This window comes from Notechis scutatus, chromosome 1 (genome assembly GCF_049901735.1).
Source record: "Notechis scutatus isolate UNSWTSFEM ecotype Mainland chromosome 1, rNotScu1.2, whole genome shotgun sequence".
Taxonomy (NCBI): Eukaryota; Metazoa; Chordata; class Lepidosauria; order Squamata; family Elapidae; genus Notechis; species Notechis scutatus.
This window is the reverse complement of record NC_142009.1, coordinates 100,946,646-100,972,417: the sequence shown is the minus strand read 5'-3', so window position 1 is coordinate 100,972,417 and position 25,772 is coordinate 100,946,646. Positions and strand designations below refer to the sequence as shown.

The 25,772-nt window shown below is 39.7% G+C and overlaps 2 protein-coding genes across 2 annotated transcripts in view; both read left to right on the top strand.

The window, feature by feature from the left end:
• The window catches only part of SLC35F1 (solute carrier family 35 member F1), a 237,348-nt gene that overhangs the window by 92,938 nt on the left and 118,638 nt on the right, over positions 1-25,772 (top strand). The window lies entirely within an intron of this gene.
• Positions 17,199-19,265, top strand: LOC148132921 (uncharacterized). Its single transcript, XM_087954871.1, has 2 exons — positions 17,199-17,701; positions 18,071-19,265. Exons 1-2 carry the CDS (start codon positions 17,199-17,201, stop codon positions 19,263-19,265), a joined length of 1,698 nt encoding a protein of 565 aa, XP_087810997.1.

Below are 25,772 nucleotides of genomic sequence, written 5' to 3'. Positions count from 1 at the left end.
ATCTAAGCACCCCATGGGCCAAATCTGGCCCATGGATCTTGAGTTTGATACCACTGTTCTAGTGGCTTGTCTTTTCAATGTTGGTGATCTTAGAGGTTCTTTGGTTGGGCTGTTTACTGTTGGCTTTTTTGACAGTTCCTTGATTGATTGTTTACTGATGTTAATGATTAATTATTTGTCTGATGTTAATCTTGGAGTTAATCTATGCTCCAATAGCCCAACCAAAGAACCTCTAAGACCATCCCCACCAATACTGACAGAGCAAACCACTAGAATATAAACTGAGAGCAAACCCCACTCCTTACTAGCACTGGTGGTATTGCCTAGTTTGGGTAATGAAACATCTGCAAGAAAATAATCCAGCTCAGAGATTTCAATCCTGAGCTACAAATATTCTCCTCTAATGGTAGTCATGTTATATTTGTAATAAATAAATGTTTAACATTCCCTATCTGACAAGGGTTGCATGTAATTAATTATACCACTGGACAATACAACAGAGCTTTTCTAGTATCTACAGAAATTTTCAAAATTTGTCTCAATAAAAATACTAATTCATAAAAATATTTCTGATTTGTTTGGGGAGGGTTAGGAGTATGTTGAGCTATCCAGGGTGCTGATGAACTGTGGTTTGATTTCTGGACAGTTCTGAGCATTTCTGTGCAATCATCGGGATTATAGTCAGAATGGGATAGGAAAGTGGGTGGATGGATGGATGGATGGAAAGTACAGAAAGAGAGAGGGAGGGGGAAGAGGGTGTCTGAAAACTAAATTCTGCATCAAATACCTTTGTGTAGTTTAAAAGTAAAGCCAAAGTGGGTCTTGTAAGCCAAAGTAACAAACAGATGAAGGCTACCCCACAGTTTTCTCTTCTTCAGACTGAACATACTCAACACTTCCAATTCTTCATATATTTTTTCTTTCCATATCTCTTCTCCTCTTTGTTTATCTTTCCATGTTCATCATTTATAAACATGTTGATCAGCACTTGTAATGTGCAATTGATACTTCTCTTTAACTTGGTGTGAAGAATACACTGATGTATATTCATCAATTTGGTTGATCCTAGCTTTGTATTTGTAATATAATATAGTATAATATAATATAACAAACATAACATAATAAACATAATGTAATGTAATAACAATATAATAATAAAATATAATTTTATTATATTTATCGGTTGCCCTGATTTAACTTTTTAGAATACTCACATGAAGTTCAGATGTGTATTGAATTAGAAGGGTATTGTTGTTTTTTTGACAGATATTAAAAAAGGGAAATACATAGTTGCTTTATTTCTATTTACACATTTCTTTCTATTCCTTCCATGCGGGACTAGGGGAATAATGTTGCTGTTTCCTAGTTTTAATTTTTGGTCTTTGAATCCTAGTTTGAACATCCCACTTATTGTAAGTCTCAGAACATCCAGATTGCATTTTTGCCACCCACCTTTTTTTTCTAACTTAATCGTAAGGAAGAGTATGGCAGCTTTGGTTTCTGTTTCTGCTTGATTCTAGTATTTCCTAAACCCCATAACTACATTTTAATAATAGGTTCAGTTTTTTTTCCCAAAGAAACCATAATAAACATTGGCCACACTTTAGAAGACATAACAAGCTGCAGTTAAATGTGAAGGTTTCCCTACTTCTCTTCAAGATCTTTTCATGAGAGCAGGAATAGAGGTTTGAGATTTGCTGTAACTTGTGACATATAAAGCCCTGGTTTAGAGAAACCTCCTGCGACCTGGTATTTGAGGGAGAGTATTGAAACTGTAACTGTCAAGATACTCAACCTGAATGATCAATGGTGCTACTGGGTGGGAAATTTCAAATTTAAAAAGTTTGGAAAATTTGATTTAACTGGATGTCTGAATAACAACCTTTACCTCTCTATCTTCAAGACTTTACAGGATAAGCTTTGTTATTACCTCACGGCATCATTAAATAAATGAGAATGGATATTTGCAAGAGGAGGAAGAGGAGGAGGAGGAGGAGGAGGAGGCAGCTAATTTCATTTGTTCATACTGAGTTTTTGCCAGATGGGATCTGGCAGGTAAATACCAGCCATTTCCCAAAGTGTCAGAATGTACATTTTCTTTCCTGCTTCACTTCAGACGCACCTGTTCTCAAGGTGATCGCCTTGCCTCTAGAGGCCCTCTAATGAAAAATGCAAGAAAGCTTTCTTGAGCTTCAGTATCACTTTGTTATACTTAAGATCTCTTGAATAGTGTTACCCTTGTGAGTAAAATTAACAGTTTCATACACAGAAAATCATCATTTTGTTTGATGTAGCCTCTCAAAATTGGTGCCGCCAGAATACAACTTAAAGAGAAATCAAACACGGTGGGAAGAGAGCAGTTTGAACACTCATTCATGTATTCCAAACCTTTGGTTTTCATGGCAGGGAAGGTGCATTTTCAGCTCTACCCTCACATTTAATGTTATGTGTTTGTTTGCTTCTAGCTGAGCCTGCCTTTTTCTACTGCAAAAAAATCCACTTTCTTGTGTTCATGTGGCAATTATTCTCCAGCCTTGAACATTGTTTTTTAGATTACCTCATCAGTAAAACAGCTTATTGCCACCACAGTGATAATTTCAAGCCATTGTTTGTTTAACAACAAAAATTAATACTGCATTAGTCATTCGTTACCATAATTAGGCAAGTTGCACTTATTTGTAAAAAAAATTTACATTGACATTTTACATTGGCAAATAATAAATGAATGATCTTTAGTATTTTATTTAATAGATTCATCTGAAGGGTATGATGCATTGGTAGTTGTCCAATAAATTGTGATAGCTTTAATAACAAGCTGTACACAATATCTACTTGCACAACATCTAGAGGAAGTCTTTGCATATCTAGTATTAAGTTATACTCTAAAGCCATTTCCCCAACCTCATCAGCCCCAGCTGTGTTGGAATTCTTCCTCCTGAAATTCTCTCTGTTGCAATTTCATTACTTTGGACAACATGAAGGGCTGTTGGATACACAGAACTAATTTTCCTTGAGAGAGAAAAAATGCATATAATGCATTGATGTTCATGATTGGCCATTTGGCAGTAATTGTGTTTGCAATAACAGTGTATAACCCAAATACATTTGCAATGATATGTAGTTTATTAGAAAATTCAGCATATGCTCTTTAAAATTCTATCTTTATTTTTGTATCTTTGACTTCTACATTAATGAATTGAGCTGGCTCAACTACAGGCAAAACCTTTGATCAATGAATGTGTGTGTGTGTGTGTATAGAAACAGAGACAAAAAAGGATCAGGCGATCCACACAATTTAGTTTAAGCCAATGAATACTAATCAGACATAGCTTTTAACTAAGTCCACATACCATGTTGTGTTTGGTAACATCTAACTGCAGTTAATTTGACCCATTTGAGATACCTAACCCTGGGAGAAGAAGAGCTGGAAAGAAAGAATGGCTGAGAAGGCAAACCTTTTCATTTCAGAACTTATTATCAAGTTCTGCAAATAGACCCTGCCTCCCAAATGGTGGCTCAGTCTTACCTTATTGTTGCCTGCCTGGCTAACAGGGAATGGACTAAATAATGATGATATGGAGCCTTCCAAGGGCTTAAGTGATTCTAGCTATTGCCTGGAGGAAGTGAGTAGAGATGCTATACAGGTAGTCCTCAACTCACAATTGGGACCAGAATCTCAGTAGTTGAGCAAAGTGGTTTCTAACTCAGACATCATGCTTTGCTCACCAAATTGTGATTTGGAGAAGGAGGCTTCCGAAGCACTTTGAGAATGGAGCCTACTCAGAGAATAGTACAGACTTCGGAAGAAGTCCATACTATACATTGGCATGGCTGTCAGTAGCTGGAGAGAAATGATGAAGGTCACGGGGTGTTTTGTGGGACCGGTGGGCTGGGGTGGTGGCAGCTTTGCTTACCCCGATGGGCCATGTGAGGGTCCAAGATTGTATGGGAAGATAGGCAGATGGGGGAGGAAGTTATAGCAGCCCTGCGTTCAAAACTGCAGATGATTGACAAGTGCCCAAACCTTTATCATGTGACTGTAGGGGTGCTGCAACAGCCTTAATTCTGAGCACAGGCCATAAGTTCCTTTGTTCAGCACCACTGTAATTTCAAATAGTTGCTGAATGAATGGCCGTAAGTCATGAGCTACCTGTGTTCCCATAGTGGTGTGTTTGTGTGTGTGTACACATGTGATCCAAAAAGATCAGTTAGTATAACTAAATACTGTTAGATGCATCAAGAAAGGATTTGACCAGGTTAGTGATTGTCTCAATTAAAAGTGTTGTGGGAGAAGGCCATCAAATTGCTTTCAAGTCTAACATTTTTCAAGCCTTTCTATAGATTGAACCTAGAACTCAATATTTCCCTGTTGTGTGTTAGTCCTATCTATCTATCTATCTATCCATCCATCCATCCATCCATCCATCCATCCATCCATCCATCCATCCATCCATCCATCCATCCATCTATCTATCTATCTATCTATCTATCTATCTATCTATCTATCTATCTATCTATCTATATGCCATGATTGCCTTATACCCAGATATTGTCTCAAGGGCAGTGACACTGATCATTTTACTCCCAGCACTGAGAGTAAAAGTCCAGCCACTAATACATTTAGTTTTTATATTCCAATAAAGAGGAGAAACTACCTTGATCTTCACTTCAGGCAAAAGTTAATCTTGGTGCTATAAAATTAATCTCCTAAGGGCTCTTCAACCTTATAGGACATTTTTGCTATTGTATATTATTACTGCTACTCTTCTATCTGCATATATTTAAATGAGCAGACAAAAAGAAATCATTTTTTGTCTTAGAAGGAGAGGCAGAATTGTTTTTTTTCCCCTGTGTAATTTCTTGTGCCCTCTATTGTTGTTGCTGCAAATTTTAAGTGCTGACAGAATCAATTAAGCAGTTTATTTAGCCTTTAGCATCAATCTGTTTCCGAAGATGGAAGTAGTTTAACATGAATTTTGATTCTGTGTCTTTATACTATTTTCCCCTTGACCTTTGAGAGTCATCAAATTCAGCTGACTTGAGAGAAAAATAGGCTAGTTGATCAATACTATACTAAATAACACTTTTGGGAGGGGGAGGAATTGATTCAACAACCAGAGATATAAACTACAAGTTGTTGATTAGAATTTAGGAACAAGGTACCTTTTGCTCAATCAACAAGAAAAAAAAATTACATTGACTTGGCAAATAATAAATGAATGATCTTTAGTATTTTAATTATAGATTCATCTGAAGGGTATGATGCATTGTTAACGCTCCTTTTGAAATTAATTGTCTTTTTAAAATACCATGAATAAAATACCAAGACTGTTTAATGACTTGCCAGAATCATTTATTTTCTAGCAGAGATCTGCAATTTTTGTGTTTGTTCAGATATACCTCAGCAGGGAACCTTACTGGTATCATGTACAACATTCTTCAGAGTAATGCAATATGAGTGGAAAGAATTACTAAAGCTTTGAAAACTTCTCTATTGAGGCACTGGTGAGGACCCTTAGTGCAAATTTCCAAGCTGATTGTACTTTCATTTAAATATGATATTTGTCTTTCCATGTGGGAGATATTCTACCCTGTTTCTCCAACAATACGGCCTCCCCCAATAGGAAGTCCCAGCATGTTTTATAGGCATGAAATAAAATTAAGCCCCTCCCCCCAAATTAAGGCCTATATTAAAACACGCGAAATGGGGGAAATGGCGGAGGGGGCTTGCTGTTAAGAAGTACTTTTGTTGCACAGTAGTAAATGCTGTAAAATAACTGCAGTTTTTTAAAAGGTGTGTTACATGAATCCATCTGGCCATCACAGGCAAGATGATTTTCTCTAATTTAATGAATGTTGATTTTTCTTCACTAGTTTCATGTTTGGAAAGGGTATAGAGTAGAGGTGGTATTCAACAGGTCTGACCAGTTCTGGAGAACCGGTAGTGGAAATTTTGAGTAGTTTGGAGAACCGGAAAATACTGACTGGAGATTTTACAGAATCCTTCCCCTGCCATGCCCACCAAGCCACGCCCACAGAACCAGTAGTAAAAAAAATTGAATACCACCACTCGTATAGAAGCTATGGGGGAAAATCTGTCATTCATAGGAAGCAGCATGAAGCATGCTGTATTTGTCACTCTGAATTGTGGCCATCAACTCTTGTCTTCCATGGTAGGGTGTAGGTTAAGGAGAGTTGAAGTCATGTGACAAGGGATAAAAATTGTTGGGGGAAAGGCTACTTTGGTATTTAAAGTCCCAGCTTCTAGCACTTACAGCTTCATTTAGGGTGGACTAAAACTACAGGGAAGGCTAAGATATAACAGAAGAACTGTTCCTTAAATATAGGTAGTCCTCAACTTATGACCACAATTGAGCCCAACATTTATGTTGCTAAGTGAGAAATTTGTTAAGTGAATTTTGCCCCATTTTACGACTTTTCTTGCCACACTTGTTTAGCGAATCCCTGCAGTTGTTAAGTAAGTAACTTAGTTGTTAAGTGAATCTGGCTTCCCTATTGACTCTGCTTGTCAGAAGGTTGTGGAAGGGGACCACATGACCTCTGGGACACTGCAAATCGGAGTCAGGTTGTCTTGCATCTGAATGTAAAACACATGACCATGAGGGTGCTGCAATGGTCATAAGTATGAGAAATGGTCATAAGTCACTTTTTTCAGTGCTGTTGTCACTTCAAACCATTGTTCAGTGAACCGTTGTAAATCGAGGACTATCTATACCAGACAAAGACTGCATGGTAAAAGCAGTCTTGGATAAGCCCATGGTATGCTTGCCAAGATGGGATTCTCACGTGATTAACTTTGAAGGTGTGGAGCAGTGGTGGGATTCAAAAATTTTTACCACCGGTTCGGTGGGCGTGGCTTGGTGGGCGCGCTTTGTGCACGTGCAAATCACTTTGCGGGCACGTGCACTCCAAACACGCACTTTTCCCAGGCGCAGAGGCGTTCCAACTCCCCTCCTGCAAGCCTGCACTCTCCTGGTCACTTCAGCAGCTGCCGCATAGTACTGTGCTGTACCGTGCAAAAGCAGAAGATAAAGGTAAGTATGGGAGCCCGGGCAGGTGGGCCTAACAGCAGAGCGGCAGAGGGAACTGGTTTGGTCTCCGCTGATCATCGCCTCTACCAATGCCTCAAATAAACCCACAAATGTGAGCTAAGTCACTGCGTACTCTAATGTAGTTTTGGATAAATGATTAAAACTCCTGAAGCTGTGTTTTGTCTAATGAAAATGAGACGTCTATAGTGAAGCATGATGTCATATTTCATTGGCTCTGTTTTTTCAGCAATGCAACCCTGCTTCTTTTAAATTGGGAATGGCTGTCTTACTCTCAAGTAAAACAAAATGTGAGTCACTGGAAAAGCTGGAGATTGCACAGTGTGTTGAGGCAATCTAATAAGCATATGTGAGAACAGATGTGAGATATGAATACAGCACTTTTCACAGAAGAAACATTGGCATTATAAGTACCTCACTTATAAGAAACAGTTGACAAATTGGGACTAAAAAGTGGGTTGCTAGATTTGATCTTATGATTTAGTTATTAATCACATTTTATCCACCATTACTGTCAGTGTTTATTTTTTGTTTATTTTTAAGTTGAGTTTTTCTTTATTATATTATGTTTGGATGCTGTATATATACCTAGGAAATGGAAGAAAATGCTTGCAGTCAGTTTAAATCACATTAATACTTCAGTCATTATAGCAAGCATGATAAATATGGTTGGTTGGGATTCCTTCAGACTCAATGTGATAAAAGGCAGGTGTAAAGCTAAACCCACTTCTGTGTTTGCAATGATTTTCATTTAACATTCAGTTGACATTTTCACAGCAATGACAATATGCAGAAATATTTTAATTTAGTTTCTATGCCTCAATATTTACTCTGGAAAAGAAATATTTTCTCTTTCTTTCATTATATTTTAGTGAACATCCAGCAGTTAATGGCAGACTGTAAATGAGGAATGTTTGGGACCACAGAACAAATCCTATGGGCGTTTAAAATATTCCGTCTTGCTCTGAAGACTTCAGTGGAAGAATATGACAGCTAGATGGCTGTAAAATTACTCAAGCTCTTTGCCTATGGAAAGGGCTGGATTATAGGCAGATACAATGAAAGAGTCTTAATTAGGCATTTCATTTAACTACCACCATATCCAGTCCTCCATTTTTTTTATTCAGCAGCCACATAATATTTGTAGTTTCTGAGCATGATGAGTTGCCTGGTGTGTGTGCGTGTGAGAGAGAGAGTTTATGTGTGTCCCCATATCTGTGTATGTACACACCATACATGTACACATTTTGACTGTTTCTGTTGGAACATGACCCCTCAATTTGCCATTGGAGTAAATTGTAGGTTCTGCAGACATTCTAAAGGAATGCAGCCTTTAATATTTGCTTTATACTTCTAAAGGCAATTCAATATATACTTATCAAGCAGCAGATATGTAGGTTTTTTTTAAAAAAAAATCCTGCAATTTTTCTGTTTCTCTTTTACAACAACCACACCAATATTTACATTTACAGATGCATACTGAATCCAGTCACCCTGGAAATATATTTTAACTTTCTGTGGTTAGTGTATAACTCACCCTTCCACAGTTTTTTTTTTTCCAAGTGAAAATATATGACCAAAAACTTGGAATGCTTATCAGTAATGGATAAACATTGATTTTGTCAAAAATATTCCCGAAATATTAACTGTGCTACCCAGTTAAGCCAGTGTTAGTACAGTCAATGTCTCTTTTACATTTTTGCATCTAAACTGGGTTGTAGTCATGCTGTTGGACCTTGGAATTCTCCTCTTTCTCATAGCCCCCAACTTGTTTCCTTCCCCAGTTTCAAAAGAACATAGAGATGAAGAATATGGACAGAGAAAGGACTATAAGTAGACTTGAATTTTTAACACATTTGGGAAGTATTTAATCTGGTTGAGAATATAATGCAGTCTTGGTGCAAGTGCTGGTAGAAGTAGTATTAGGTACACAAGTTAATATAAAGAAATTTAGCTCTGCCTATTGTTTTGCTTGATTACACCCAGGGTGTGCAGTAATTAGTGGCTGAAAGGAAGGGACAGTTATTCAAGAAAATGCTAAAAAAGAACACACTTAACTATTCTGTAGTTTGACAATTCGGCAGAGGGGAGATGTTTAAAATGGGCTTCCCTTATTTAGCTTTTTAAAAAATTTCTCTTTAAAATTACTAGTTTAGCTCAAGTGAAGCGGATGTCAAGCCCTGTGCATTTATTATTTTTTTACTCCTAAGAGGGTGCTGATCTATTCTCAGCCTTTAATTTTGCTTCCTTTGTGGCAAGTATGTCAAGTGATGTGCTATAATTAAGAAACAAGAGATGCCAAGCCTCATATTTTGTGATAACAGCAGTGTACCCTAGAAGGCATGATAAAGATTTCGATTTTCATCTCCCAAGATAATTCTGTATAATTGTTACAATGCACTATTGTAGATGCCTTCTGCTCTTGTTTTAAAAGAAAGGCTTGTTTTCATCTCAAAATAACATAGGTATAAAATTTGCAAAGCGCATGAAGAATAGTCCATCTATTGGGGAGTGGGGAAGAAATAATTGATTGAGCTTCCAGTTTCTTTGAAAGATACCCGATTATATCGGTATCCTTACACCGATACTGGCAATATAGGAAGATATGAACAGCATGGAATCTTCTGATCATAAGTGAAAATATTTCTGCTTATGTAGGAAAAAATGTGAGAACTTTTGTTTCAGTATCTTCTAACCTCTGAGTAGTCAAGTTAGGGTTAAAGTTTCATGTGGTAGGCTTCAGTCTGTGATCTTATATAATGTTGATCATCATCGCCATCTCCTTTTAACAACTCCATAATCCCTTGCGGGGTGGAGACTGGGTTCCTGAATGGAGCTAACAGAGTGTTTAATGGCTGGATTCCCTTCCTATCACCAATGTGGGGTTTTGTTCAGCAGATATACTCTCAGTGTGCCTAGAGAGAGAAATATCTGCCTCTACCTAGGATCGAACTCACAGACTCCTGATTGTGAAGCGAGAGCTCCACCTCTAGGCCCCTGCACCACTCCATCTTATATAATGTCGATGCCATTCACATATTACTCAAACTTATATTTTAATTTGCTTTGGGATTTCCCTTTCTTTTATTGCGAAACCACCCTGTGAAATAGATTTGGCTGAAAGCCAGTGACTAGCCCAAAGTCCTCCAATATGTTTCCATAGCTGAAGGTGAGCTTTTCCAGTCTTCCAATTTTAGCTGCATTTAAATTTTTAAACATATCACCCAACATTTCAGTGAGATTTGAGTATTCCTGAGATCTTACTAGGTTCTGTGTAAGAACACTGCAACCTTGTGAGAATTGGTTTTAATTAAATTTCAAGCATTTTGATCTGTTTAATTTAAAAAAAATTAATTAAACTATGTTTAATTTTGTAGAGTGGGCATTTGTTGATGTAGCTTGCTACACTGTGCTCTGCCAGAATTCAACATTATGTAATTGGTGTTTGGAATTGGTGTCTGTGAATTGGTGAGCTCATACAATTTGTTTTTCTTAATCAACAGGCCCTTATCTCACTTAAATGCAGCTTTTTAATCTTTTCAGAATATTTCCCAAAGATGCTCCATGGGTTGTGTCAGCTGCTCAGTCAAAAAAATTAATTAAAAAATCCCTCTGAGTTTGCATACTTCCCTGGGGATGAATAAAGCAATGTTCTGGTTTTCTTTCAAAGTCTTGCTTAATGCTAAGAAGAGGTTCACACCCTTTTTCTAAATGCCAACCATAAACTGCAATTGCCAATTTATTATGATAATAACTACATCAACAGGAAATGTACAGCCAAGCTGAAACAATGAAGGGGAGGGCTTGGGACATCTTCAAGCAAGCCAGAGTTGTATTTGACTTCACTGCTGAAATGAGGTGGGAGGAAGGAAGGTGTAAGTCATTCTAGCTTTAGGAAATGGATTCATGGAGCTTAAATATTGCGTATATCTGGGATGCGATGATTTCATTTATCAAAATGTAGACTTTGATCAAAACATATTTTTGGGATTAGATTTGACTTGAAATGATGTTAATACATTTCTTTTATCAAATCTGCAATCAAAGGGATTATATTAACTGGGTGTTGTGGCAATATACTGTTTGTCACACTCTACAATTGTCCCTAAGCCTTTGATACTATCCCTATATGCTGTGGCTTTCTATTTGCGTTACCAGTATTGGTGGTCCAAAATGGAAAGTAGGCCAGGCTTAAGAAAGGCTTAAAGATTTCCACCATCCAGTTGTGACGGACTCGGGGTGGCAGTGCTCATCTCCAATTCTCAAACAAGGGAGCCTGCATTGTCTGAGAGATATTTCTGTCATCATGTGGCCAGCATGAAAATACTGAATCCAGTAACCTTCCCACCGAAGCAGTACCTATTTATTTACTTGCATTTGCATGCTCTCAAACTGCTATTTGGCAGGAGCTAGGGCAAGTAACGGGAGCTCATCCCATCACACTTGGGTCTCAGACCCCAAGCTGTCAGCTTTTCAGCTGTCAAGCATCTTAACCTAGCCATCGAGCACCATTGGCTAGCCTTTCCAGTGGGCAAATCAGTGACTGTTAGGCAAGGATTATTGAATGTCTTGTAATCTCTCCTAGGCCCACTGAGCTAGCCTGCTACCTTTAGGAGTTGGCTTTTTTATATAACATGAGAGAAGAAAGCTCCCACTTTATATACTGGCTGCACATTGTTTTCGGCCAACCCTCCATGGAGAATGATATCTGGACAGGAATTCACAATCTAAAACATGGGTGTCAAACTCGATTGTGTCACGTGATGTCACGTGGCATATCATGATGTATTGTGACATATTGTGTTTTTTTTTCCCCTTTGTGGAGCTGGGGTAGGCATGGCCTGCACATGATGCATCTGGCCCGTGGGCCACCAGTTTGACACCCCTGATTTTTTCAAGTGATTATTGTCTACATTAAAAGTTTCAACATTCTTCAACATCCTCAGATATGGCTAGCCAGTCCCTATTCTATTGGGTTTAAAGCTTTTACTGGGAACTCAGATACACTTCAGACAATTACACATGAAGTATATTAGCTTCACACGCTGGCCAAATCTTGGTGCTATATAAATACTCTAAGACAGGAATACAGCATGTTCCACCATCCCCAGGCCTTGTGTGGGATGCCAAGGAACTCACTGCAAATGTAGATGAACTTTTTTTAATTTTTAATTTGGTTTTGTTATCTTTGCAAACCCACAGCCTTTTCTTTGAACAGTAGAACACCTTTCTTAGGGTTACAGCTCCCTCTACTGCTAAAGAAAAATATATGACACTTTTTAACAGATAGAAGAACAAGAGGGAACAAAGTGATTCTTCTGTTAATCTCAGAAACTCTCTGAAAGTGAGATGGATAGTCTCTAAATTTGACAAGTTAAATAAAGTTTCAGGAACCTTGGGGAATTTGTAAGAAACAAGCACCCTAAACTTCTGCACATATCCATTAAATGCTCCAAAATTTTGAGAAAAAATCAGCCATTTTGGGAAGGGGTATTATTAAGGCAGTGTTTTCCATCCTGGGCACCACTGTGAGGTTTGGTGTACAATTCCCAGAATTCCTCAGCCAGCATGGAATTTGTTAGTATATTTCACATACTTGGAATTGAAGTCCACACCTGGAAATTGGTAAAATTGAGAAACAATGTTTTAAGAAGTATAACAGGAGCTTTAAATTGTGATCATTTTAGATATTGCTGAAGTTGATGCCAAGTTAATGAAAAAACAGCCCCTTACTTTTTTTCCCCCTCACCAGTTGTGGTGCTTGCCTATTATTCTGTGTCTATGGCAATATATTAATTAATTTTCAGTTCCAGGAAGAGAAATGCATATGGTCTAATTTGATTGTGTGCTTAAAATATGTTAGTTGTAGTATCTGGGTATCCTACTATTCAAAATGTATTATTTTGCTGCAAAAATCTGAAGAGGCAGATTTGCCTAATAACTGCAGGATGTAAATTATGCATTATTCAGTTTAGGTGGAAATAACCAGTGGCAGACTTTAATAATATGTAGAAAAAATTACAGAACCACTTCACCCTGGTCTTCCAAACACTTTTCACATAGCTAATGATAAAATTTTACTCGTAATACTGGTAAATCTGGAACACACCCTATACTTCAATATATAGCTGCATACACACTCTCACACACGCACATCACACATACAAATACAGAGAGAGAGAGAGAAAGAAAAAGGGGTAATGTTCTATATTTTGAACTAGAATTAGATTTATGCATCTGTGAAACTGATCTACTCATTGTTTAAAGAAGAGGAAAAAATCCTTTTCAAAGTTATTATTTTGTGTATCAGATGTCACCTTAAGGAAATAGAAATAACACCTGCAAGATCACCTTTTAAAATGCTGAAAGATGACCTCATCTGTTGGCTTTACATCTGAGGAAAAAGGTCCCTGGCTCCTATATGGAATGGGGGGGAAAAAGAATACTTCAAAATCACTTATCTTACTAAAATATAATCTAACGCTCTTTATTAAAAAAAAACATGGGCATCATTTTCATTTCTTGAAATATGAGAAGTGGTTTAGAATTACAGAGCTAATACAGAACTTTGTGTGTATTCTGGCACATTTTTTGCAATCAACTTTTAGAACTCTTCAGGAAGCAAAATGTCTTTTGCCATTCCAAACAATGAGTTGGACCCCAAGAGTCTGAAAACAGAAGAACAATTCAACAGAAGTTATTGGTTATTGAGTCCACTTATTACATAAAGGAGAACAGTGTTTGTTAGCACTTGAAAAGCTTTGGGGATGGGTTAGAAAGACCACTCTTCCTTGTTTTACCAGTCAGAACTTTGCTGATGGAGTTCTAATGAACTTTTTTTTTTTTTGCTGCCAGCCAATTTTTATCACAAATCCTATGAAATTCCAATAAATATATACAACGGTATTTTTCTAGTTAATAGGTATCTTTTTATGCCCTGATTATTGTACTGTTGTTGTACTGTTGTACTGAGATAAATGATTATGGGAATGTACAAATTTAGACTGTAGAGCAGCAAAGCAGGTGGGCTTAGGGCAACTTGTTGCCGCCAACTTGCCACGGCCAACTCACCATGGCCAATTTGCCATGAAACAACTCATCATGGCCAACTCACCTCAGGACAACTTGCCACAGAACAAGAATTACACTAATATTGAAGAAATGGTGAAACAGAATCATTAAAGAAAGGATGCTGAAGGGGCAAAGTGAAATGTGAAGGGCAAAAATTAAAATATTTTTAAAATTATTTTAAATAATTAAATTATTGAATTGTCCTGCGACAAGTTGTCCCACGGCGAATTGGCCACGGTGAGTTGGCTGTGGTAAGTTTTTCCATTCCAAAAGCAGGTTACCAATATGAATAACAGAACCACAGTTTTTTCTGGGTATGTGAAATTAATGACTGAAAATTGCTAATTGCATCATAGTGAAAATAATGTGTGTGTGTGTGTGTGTGTGAATTTTATTCATTTTGATTATCACATTTCTTCTGTCTTTACAGTGAGTAGCAAACGTGAAATAGCTATTGGGTTATCACTGACTTTTCCTATAAAGTTAGAATCAGTGGTGGGATTCAATTTTTTTTTACTACTGGTTCTGTGGGCATGGCTTGGTGGCTGTGGCAGGGGAAGGATACTGTAAAATCTCCAGTCAGAGGTGGTATTTGCCGGTTCTCTGAACTACTCAAAATTTTCACTACCGGTTCTCCAGAACTGGTCAGAACCTGCTGAATACCACCTCTGGTTAGAATGCTGTGAAGAACATTTTGACAATATCTGTTATTGATGCCTTGATGCTGACCTTTGAGAAATTTGGGTTCATTCATAAGAGTATTTGAAGCTTATAGCTTTGTTGGAGTAACTAAGGGTGAGGCTTCCTTCTGATCTTTTCATAGTGAGATTACAGCATTACCTTATGAACGTTTTGACAGTATATTGCAGAATGTATATCAATTTGCATTGGAATGTAAATGCTAAAGAATTTTTCTCAAAATAAATTTATATCTAAAATGCTAATTTTGATTTAATTTGGAAACAATTTATGGTCAGTTTTTTTGCATATATGTCTGCAGTCTTTGAGGTTCAAATTTATTTTAACCCTGAAATGCTGCCTAATCCTACCCATGAGATTCCATAGAACGTATTGAGACTTATTTCTGGCAAGGTTTACACTGTAGCTCTACAATCCTAGATATAGGTATTATGTCTGCTATCTCCCATTCTCCTATGAGCTGTTCAGAGCATCCAGTAGTGGGAGGTGCTTCAGTCTCTGCATTCATAGGCTGAGCTTGATTTGTGGAACACTCCTCCTCCTCCACATGACTCTTCCTCAGCGTTCCCCGGTTTTTGCTCAGCCTCGTGCAAGACAGGCAGTGCTTTTGATGTTTTTTTGACCGAAACAGGAATGTTAGTTCGTGTCACAGCAGGTTTGATTGTAATACCATTTTTTTGTCTTTAGCCTTCTTCCCAATCCTTGATTAGTCTGAGAGTTCTGTTTAGGGGAAGTGCCGTTTGCGCCCCCCCAAAAAAGGCAGCGGGAGGCTTTTGGAACTGCTCTGCACCACCTCCCCACAGCCAAATTCCCTTTACCTCTGCCAGTTTGGTTGCCGCTGGGCGTTTAATTCCATTTTGTTGATAGTGGCTTGATTTTTTGTCATTATTTTTTTTTAAAAGACCAAGTCGTATCGCCTTTACCCCCTCTCCGAACGCCGTTTCCTTTCAGTGGGGAAGTTAATTAGTGTTTATTTCCCCTTTTTCTCCGCCGTTCTGTTAATTTGAGAGCTTCAGCTTCGTTTGCAAGGCGGGAAGCTGCCGCTGAGAAGCGTGCACAAAAACTTTAACTGTCGGAGGCCCTTTTGAGTGCCACCTCGTGGCTGCGCGTCTGTCTGCTATTCCTGAGCTGTGTGAGGTATTTTCTGCTTGAAGCAGCAGGATCCCTCCAGGATTCTGAGAGCAATTTTACCCTCATTTTGGCTATTTGCACTCGAGGCTATTTACTTCGATTTAAAAACTGTTGGCTTAACCCTCACAGCCTTATCCTTAGTGGCACAGCAGGAAGCACCTGGGCCTGTGTCCGCCTGTGCATGGAAGCTGCTGAAGGCCCTTACAATCATCAACCCAGGCCTTAGGCATTCGCAATTTGGCTAATTGGATTACACATTACTCTTGGTTGTTCACTGATTAATATTGAAATATATATATATTATTGCTCATAGGAGCAATTATAATAGCAATTATAGTAATAATATTATAATAATTATTACAATTATAATAATCATTAATAGTAATAAATTATTAAAATATTATTACTGAGATACGACTCATTATATATATATATATATATATATATATATATATATATATATATATATATATAGGCACTAGTAAAAAAGGGGGGGCAATAAGAACTTTATCAGGGCAACCGTTCTTGACTCAGATCGGACCCTGGGCGCGCCAACCGCCTTCTCTATATATTTGATACTCAATTACTGTAATTCTAATTTAATCAAAATGGCAGATGGTAGCATCTCTCAGGCCTCTTCCTTGAAGGCAAAAGCCAAATCAAAACACAGAGGAAATTCTAAAGCCTCAGAAAGGGATGCTTTAAGACGCCATAAGGCCTTACAAAAGCAAATAGACAGGCACACTCGAGAGGCACACACTGTATCACAGGGTTTCTCCTCTTCCAGTCCATCAGTTTCTTCACACCCTCCTCCTCCCCTAGATCTCTCCCTTTCATCCAGGTGCAGCTTGACTCCACAAGGACAACAGGCCCAAGTGTCTGGAACACTGACCAGAAGGGATCCTGAAGCCACATTCACTCTGACAGCTGCTGGTCTTCATCAGGGTGACAGTATCATTGAGGAGGTCCCAGAAAGGATGAAAGCCTGGATGGAGCTGGCTATTCGCCAAGGGATTGCAGCGGGGCTCCAACACGCTTTAATGTCCAGACCTTACCCTGTGGCTACCGACCTAGAGTCCCAACCACTGAGGTTACTGACCAGGTCGGAGTAGCACCAGACGGAGTAGCACCAGACATTTACAGGAGGAGACCCTCCTCCAAGGGCAGAAGGAGGAGGAGGAGGTAGTAGATCAAATCATTCAAATGGCCAAGTCTGAATTGGGATCAATGCACGATAGTGAGCCCCTGTCAGAGTCAGACCCCTTAGAAGGGAAAATGTCTGAGGATGAGGGTCTTATTCCTGACCAGCCTGTTTTTACAGGCTTATTCCGGCCACAGCTTTTCAAATCTCTGTTGTTTAAGGCAAAGAACATTGCAGGCCTAAACAAGCCAAAACCATCTGACACACCTAACCCTTCAGGGGAGGGACCAGAGGACATGATATTCAACCAACCAATAGTTGAAGCAGAGATGATTCCAGTTCCACCCATATTTTCGGACCTGGTACAGAAGCAGTGGGCCTCTGCAGCAATGTACACCTCCCCAACTGGATATGATAGGAAATATTTCAACTTGGACCCTGATTTTGCAAATTTATTGAGTACCCCCGAGGTAGACGAGCCTTTAGTGGCTTTAGCGTCCCCTTCTATTCCCAGTGAGGCGCTGGAGGCCTTAAAGCCAGAGGAAAAATGGGTGGAGCTAGCCCTACGCAGAGCTCATCAGTCTGTCGTGTGGGCTATCAGATCAGCCACGGCTGCCTCCTTCTTCACTCAGTCGTCTCTTAGATGGCTTCATCTTTTGAAGAACACGTTCCTTCTTCTAACATTAGGGCACACCAAGATATCGCCAAACTTACTGCTGCTGCTGAATTTTCAGCCGATGCTACCTATCACGCAGTCAAGTTTTCAGCAAGGGCCATTACCTCACATGTCACAGCGCATCGCTTGCTATGGTTAAGATACTGGCAAGCTGACTTCAAATATAAATCCAAGCTGACCTCATCCCCCATTGTGGGAGACAGACTGTTCGGCCCTTCCCTGGATCTGCTACTAATTGAAACATGCAACAAGAAGAAAATTCTCCCTTCCCTTTTTCGGAAGTCAGATTCCAGAAGCCCCCAGTCCTTTCAGAGGGGATCCTTTCGATCCTTCTATCAGGGATCCTTCTCTTCCAGATACCAGAGACCCCCAGCATTTAGACCAGGACAGCAACCAGATAGGTCCGACTCAGTGGACAGGAGTAGAAGGGGTGGTCAATCCAAAAGATCCTTTCGGGGAGCAGGAAACAGGCCTTTTCGGCGACCAAGATAACTCCTGGGACCCAATCCCCATTGGCGGATGCCTTAAGTTATTCGCTGACCAATGGGACTCCTCTACCTCTGATGCTTGGGTCAGAGATACGGTTAGATTCGGCCTTGCGCTGGAGTTTAGATCCACTCCCCCAGATTCCTTCATGTCATGCCCTCCTTCCAGAGACCCGATCAAGCGTAATCTCATGGATTCCGCTATCCAACATCTACTGGATATACGAGCCATCCAACCAGTAGCTACCAATCAACGAGGGCGTGGTTTTTATTCACATCTTTTCGTTGTGCCAAAAAATTCAGGGGGGTGGAGAGCGATATTAGATTTGAAACGTCTCAACCGTTTCTTAGTATATCACAAGTTTAAAATGCATACCCTCCAATCAATATTACTGGGCATCAGGAAAGGGGACGTGCTCACGTCCATAGATTTGACGGAGGCGTACCTGCATATTGCTATTCAGCCTTCCCATTATAAGTTTCTGAGATTCTGCTACAATAACCACCATTTTGAATATGTGGCCCTTCCGTTTGGATTATCCTCTGCCCCCAGGACCTTCACCAAGGTCCTCGCAGCGCTAGCTGCCCACCTCAGGAACATCCCTGTACACCTCCAGTGTTATCTTGACGATATTTTGATTTTATCTCCTTCCGCCCATCAGGCAGTCATAGACACTCAGAACACATTACTATCCCTACAAGAGCATGGCTTCTTAATAAATTGGAAGAAGAGTCAATTAACACCATCGACTCGGATAATCCATTTAGGGGCGGTCATAGATACGGTGGAAGGCAAGGTTTATCTGTCACCAGATAGACTAAATAGCATTCAAAAATTAGTTAAGGAGATCAGGTTGCTCAAGAGGGTGTCCTTAATGGATCTATCAAAATTGTTAGGCAAAATGATCTCATGTATTTCTATTATCCCTTGGGCCCACCTCCACACTAGGTCCCTCCAGTGGTTCCTGCTACCGTACCAGCGATCCGGCTGAAGCAACTCCAAACACAAAGTCAGGGTTCTACCCAAGGTTCTCATATCTCTCCTCTGGTGGTCCAAACCAGTTATCAACAGAGGCTGTCTCTTCAAGGAGCCACAAAGGCTCACCATCACCACAGATGCCAGTCTGTTTGGATGGGGAGCTCACGTCCAGTCGCTCACAACCCAAGGCCGATGGTCTGACATAGAACAGTCGTGCAGCATAAACTGGCTGGAACTTCATGCAGTACACCTGGCCCTTCACAACTTCTTTCCCCAGGTACGTGGTCAACACATACTGATACTGACAGACAACGTAACAGCCAAAGCTCACATAAACAAACAGGGGGGCACACAATCGAAACAGCTAATGCAGGAAGCGGAGCACCTGTGTCGCTGGGCAGAGAACAACCTACTTTCCATCAAAGCAGAACACATTTCGGGTCTGTCGAATACACAGGCAGACTGGTTAAGCAGGGCCACCATAGATCAATTGGAGTGGCGCCTCCTCCCCTTCCTGTTTCAAGAAGTGGCACAGACATTTGTTCAGCCGATGGTGGACCTATTTGCTTCCCCTCTCAACACTCAGCTCCTGAGATTTTTTTCCAGGTACCCATCCCAAGGGGCGGAGAATTTCAACTTGCTCCGCTGTCGTTGGCCCCCAGGGCTCCTGTATGCACTCCACTTCCACTGGTTCCCAAGGTCATCCAGAAGTTACTAGACGAGAGAGCAGAATTACTTCTAGTAGCGCCTTATTGGCCAAGATGGCCATGGTTTGCAGATCTCCGCAGTCTCTCAGTAGCTCTCCCCTGGAGAATCCCGTCAGACAGAATCTCATTAACTCAGGGGCCCCTTCAACATCCGGACCCTCAATGGTTACAATTGACCATCTGGAGGTTGAGCGGAGTGGTTTGAAGAACAAAAAGCTCTCCAACAGAGTTATCGACACTATCCTAGCCACCAGACGCCCCTCAACAATTCGCATTTACAACGCCACATGGTCCATCTTCTGCAAATGGTGTAGTAAGTTTCAAATTGATCCTGCCTCTCTTTCTGTTGCTCAGATTCTAGAGTTTTTACAGGAGGGACTTGATAAGGGGTTGTCACCTAATATGTTAAAAAGGCAGGTGGCGGCCTTGGCATCAGTTCTCACTTGTGAAGGCTTCAGTTCTCTTTCACATCATCCACGCATAAGGTCCTTCCTTCGAGGAGCCACCAATTTACGCCCTCCAGCAGTGCACCATTATCCCACCTGGGACCTTAACAAGGTCCTTGTTTCTCTCACTAAGGGCCCTTTCGAACCTTTGAAAACGTCAAGTCTCCAATTGCTGACGTACAAAGTAGTTTTCCTTGTAGCGATCACCTCCGCTCGTCATATCTCGGAAATTGCAGCCTTGTCTGTTAGACAAGATCTCTGCGTTTTTCATGCTGATCGAGTGGTCCTTCGTCCTGATCCCACATTTATGCCCAAGGTCAATTCAGCCTTTCATAGAGCACAAGAGCTTATTCTGCCAAATTTTTGCCCTAGACCATCACAGGGGATGGAAAGACAATGGCATAAGCTTGATGTGAGGTGTACACTGTGAATTTATATCAAGCGTACAGCAGCTTTCAGGAAATCGGAGGCATTATTTGTGTCCTTTCAGCCCAATACTCAGGGTTACAAGGTCTCACCATCTACGATAGGCCGTTGGATACGGGCTGCAATAGCAAAAGCATATCAGACTCAATCCCTGCAGGTGCCTAGGGGCATAACAGCTCATTCAACAAGGAGCGCGGCAACTTCGGCAGCATGGGCCACACAGGCACCGATAACTGAAATCTGTTGAGCTGCGACTTGGGCCTCCCCATCACCATTCATTAGACATTACAAAATTGATGTGTTTGCCTCTGCTGAGGCTTCCTTTGGCAGAAGAGTTCTGCAATGGGTCCACAGGAACCAGGAGGAGATTCCAGACCAGATGGAGTCCCTCCCATAGGACAGGCCAAGCTTTGGTATGTCCCACTACTGGATGCTCTGAACAGCTCATAGGAGAAAGGGCGTTGGTACTTACCTGACATGCCCATTCTCTTTGAGCTGTGAAGAGCATCCAGCCCTACCCCTTTCCATCTGGTGGGGTCCTGTTTCGGCCAATGAACTTTTTAGGACATGAGGATAAGAGCGCTTATTTCTCTCGTCTTCGCCAAAACTGGGGAACGCTGAAGAGGAGTCACGTGGAGGAGGAGGAGCGTTCCACAAATCAAGTTCAGCCTATGAATGCAGATACTGAAGCACCTCCCACTACTGGATGCTCTTCACAGCTCAAAGAGAACAGGCGTGTCAGGTAAGTACCAACGCCCTTTCTGCTGTTCTTCAAATGTGTTGGAATGACAACTTCCAACCTTCTAATGCTAGTTGACAGTTTGGGAAATTTTTATTCCAATATACCTGGAAAGAGTTAACTTGTCTGTAGGAACTAAGTCGTGTAGAATATAGTGTTTTGACATAATTATCTGCCTTAACAGTGTAGCAAACCTGCTAAAATTCTATTGACAAAGAGGCAGGGGACACTATTAACAGAAAATGCACATACTTGCTTTGGAAACTCTTGCGAGTTATAGGAAGAGGAAGGTGATAATGGTTATGTTCACAGTGCATTCTTAACCAGATCTGTTAAAAACTACTCCTACATTTGCATAACTTTTTTATCAATTTTATTAATTTTCTATTAGTTACATAACTTAGTGCTTAATAAATATCGTGTTGTCTGGGTATTTGATTTGCTTAACAGTATAAATGCCATTTTTAATCTCGATCCCTTTTTTCCAATCATTGTTGGAAAAATAAATTAAAATAAATTCCAAGTTTGATCATATTCTGTGTCTTTCTGTTTGATTTTCAATGTAAGTCTGTCCATTACTGCACAGTCTAATATCTTCTTAATTATTTCTGAATCTTGAGGTGTTTCTTCATCTTTCCAATATTGTGCGAAGATAATCCTCACTACCGTTAAAACATATAATACTAAACACATATTTCTCTTATCAAGTTTGTCTGATATCATCCCTAATAAAAACAGTTCGGGTTTAAAATCTACATGTTTCCTTTAATTTTGCATAACTTGATCTATTCATGGTTTTGTATACAGTATGTACCCAGAAGCCCATAAAATGGATTATTCAGAACTCAAAATAAGTGTAGCATGAAAACTGAACAGAAGGTGATGGTGAAGATGTAATAATCTTAGAGCCCATGCATAAGGGTATGCCTTCATTTTAATCCTACCACACATTAATGAAAATGTGCTGAAAGACAGAGACTGGATCGGAGTCTGCAGTGAGATCCAAGGTTGAGAAGATACATTTGAGTTTCTTGAATGTATAAATAAGAACAAAAGAAGCTCAACAATAAGTGAGCTTCTTTAATAAAAAAACATCAAGAATTGAACAAGGATGATGATGTGGTTCACTAAATGAGCTGGCTCCCTCCCAATCAGCTGACTCTGTTCAGGGTGTTTCCATGCCTCTTTGTCCCCCTGTCTTCCTGCTATAAGGCACAAACTCTAGCTATTTAGGGACGTGGTGGCTCAGTGGCTAAGACGCTGAGCCTGTCGTTCGGAAAGGTCGGCAGTTCGGCAGTTCGAATCCCTAGCACTGCATAATGGAGTGAGCTCCCATTACTTGTCCCAGCTTCTGCCAACCTAGCAGTTCGAAAACGTAAAATGCAAGTCCAAAGATAGGGCCCACTTTGGTGGGAAGATAACAGCATTCTGTGTGCCTTCACCGTTTAGTCATGCTGGCCACATGACCATGGAGATGTCTTCGGACAGTGCTGGCTCTTCGGCTTTGCAATGGAGATGAGCACTGCCCCCTAGCACGTATGTGGGAGGGAAATCTTTATCTTTACCTAGCTATTATGGCAAGAAGGAACTGGCTTTTGGCACTATGGAAAATGTCCTTAACAACATTACAAACTATTCAATGGGGGATTCAGATTGCTTCCCATATGAATCAAAACTGCTCACATTGCCAGGCCTTCAATTCCTTTGATCCTGACCGACCCAAGGTTGAGTCAGCCTTCTGTCCTTCCGAGGTCAGTAAAATGAGGAGTCAGATTGTTGAGGGCAATAGGCGGATTCTGTAAACCGCTTAGAGAATGTTGTAAAGGCTGTGAAGTGGTATGTAAATCTAAGTGCTATTGCTATTAGACTATTTGTTCACCAGTAGAATTGTCTTCGCACCATGTAAAGATTGTATCAACTTCAATTCATTTAGGAGCCATTGAAATATAATGTTTATATTATATAATGCCTAAACTTTTGTGTGCAACTGTTTTCATTGTCATTTTCTATATTAGTACTGTATGCTAATACATGCAGAGTTTATTTTTGATCCGTGCTTCACACCAAATGTGTAACAAAAGAAGTTATTTCTGTAGAATGAACACTTTTCAAGTACAAAACAGCAGGGTTGATTTGATAGTCATTACCTGCTACCTGACATTATTGAGGCAAATAGGAAATATAGAAAGCTTCTTCAGACTGAATCAGTCCATTCATCTATCTAACTGTATTGACTAAACTGGGATGGGTTTTAAAACCTTCAACTGTCTTATAGATCTGGCAATATCTGAAGTTCATTCCTTGTTTACCCAATTTATATGCTACAAAATCTATATTGATCCGTCAGGCCCCCTGATTGGCATTTACATCAAATCTTACTTCTGGCAACCCGTAATTTTAAGGTAGATAAGAAAGGTAGATAACCTGACTTCCGGTTTGAAGAGCTTTGGCGACAGACAGAAATCTGCGATCGTGCGTGGTTTCTGTCTGGGCTCGCCACTGGAGCACCCTGAGCTGGCTGGTTTCAGGGCTAAGCCACCCCGTAGAGGTGGTGAAGAGGGGGGAGACAGCCAGCAGGGTTGAGGAGAGCTGCATCTCTCCTCCTCAGCTGGCCATTACTCCCTTTCCTGAAGGCGGTTGCAGTGGTGGTCAGAAATGGCCACCACAAAGGAGAACTCGACCAAAAAAGAATGTGCAGGAGGAAGATAAGAAGTGAAAGTTTTGTCTGACCAGGTTAAATTGTAAAAGCAACAACTAAGGTATCCTGGAATTTAAACTTACAAAAAATAACATCTCTCCCAAAGAAGAGTCGGAAGCAGGGAAGGAAAGTGAAAAGGGAAAGGTTTGGCTTTTCTTCCCTTCTCTCTCCTTCCCTATACTGACAACTAAGAGACTTAAATAAGAAATCGGAAAAATCTGCTTTGACATCAATAGGCAATTAAGCTGAAAATAAAACAAAATGCCAAAGTGATAATAAAGATTTCTGGACATTAAAATTTTTCTTTTTCATAAGCAGGAAGGGAGAGAAAAAGAATAAGGGCAGGATCTGGAAGAGGGAGGAGACTGCCTGGAATTAAAAAGAATCTACAGTAAAACTTCAACAAGACTTCTAAAAGATACATTTTAACTGAAACTTTGCAACTAAATAGTAAACCCAGGAAGAGAAAGTGGGAAAAAAAAAGAGCAAAAAAGAAACAGCTTGCGTGTATTTGGATTATTTGGTGATCTTTGGATTCTTGGTTATTATATTTGAATGACTAAAATCAATCGGGTGGTTATTTAAAAATTTATACAATGGCACCACTTCTGGATGAATTGAAAATGGAACTTAAAAAGTACAAAGAAGATGCACAAGAAGGGAAGGGTTCTTTTGGCTTCGTTTTTCAATTCTTAGAAATGGAGATTTGGAACTATGAGAAACAAGAAAAGACTGCAAAACAAGAAGACTGGGACAAAGAAGAAGCCATCTTTAATGAACAAGCAATTTTATGTGGGGAAGAAAAAGGAAAGGGGGGAAAGAGAATGGAGAATTTAAGACTTAAAAAAACAACCAAAGAAAAGAAAAATAATTCGAAAAATAAGTATAATACTGGAAAGCAACAGAAAGGGGGAATACAGAAGAGAGAAATAGAGGTAGAGAGACAAGGGGGTAAAAAGGGGAGAGAGAAGAAGAGAGGGAAGAAAGAAAGGAAAAGAAGTTACAAAGGACCGGAGCAAGATATAGAGAAACAGGACCTATTTAGAGATAATGGGTGAAAATCTAACTGAAAAAGGGATTCTGTAAAGGTACATAAGATTGTATTGTTATATTAGTAATAGAAATAACTTTAGAAAATTGGAAACAAAATATGATTAAAATGAGGGATAAAATAGTTAGTGTAATTTAGTGAAATGTTTGTGAATAAAATAAGTGAAATAAAATAAATGAGAAAATTGAATTAGGAAGGAACAGGAACATTTTAATTAGTTAATGTTTTATAAAATATAAGTGAAGAGGGGGGGAATTAACTATGGAAAGCTTATAATTGTTCCCATAGAAGTATGATATTTAATTGAAAAGTAATGTTAAAGATGTTAAGACTTTAATGAATATTAATATTAATGATAGAATTGAATTGGAATGGAATGTTGTTTTAATTATATTATACATTTATAATTTTTTCTTTTTTTAAGAATACAGTGTGTATTTTAAGAATGTACCA

What these genes read in the sequence shown, in the direction of transcription:
- LOC148132921 (XM_087954871.1), top strand. Translation starts at nt 17,199, where the DNA reads ATGCACGATAGTGAGCCCCTGTCAGAGTCAGACCCCTTAGAAGGGAAA. An exon ending in AGAGCTCATCAGTCTGTCGT is followed by an intron (nt 17,702 to 18,070) that starts GTGGGCTATCAG and finishes CTTTTTCGGAAG; the next exon opens with TCAGATTCCAGAAGCCCCCA.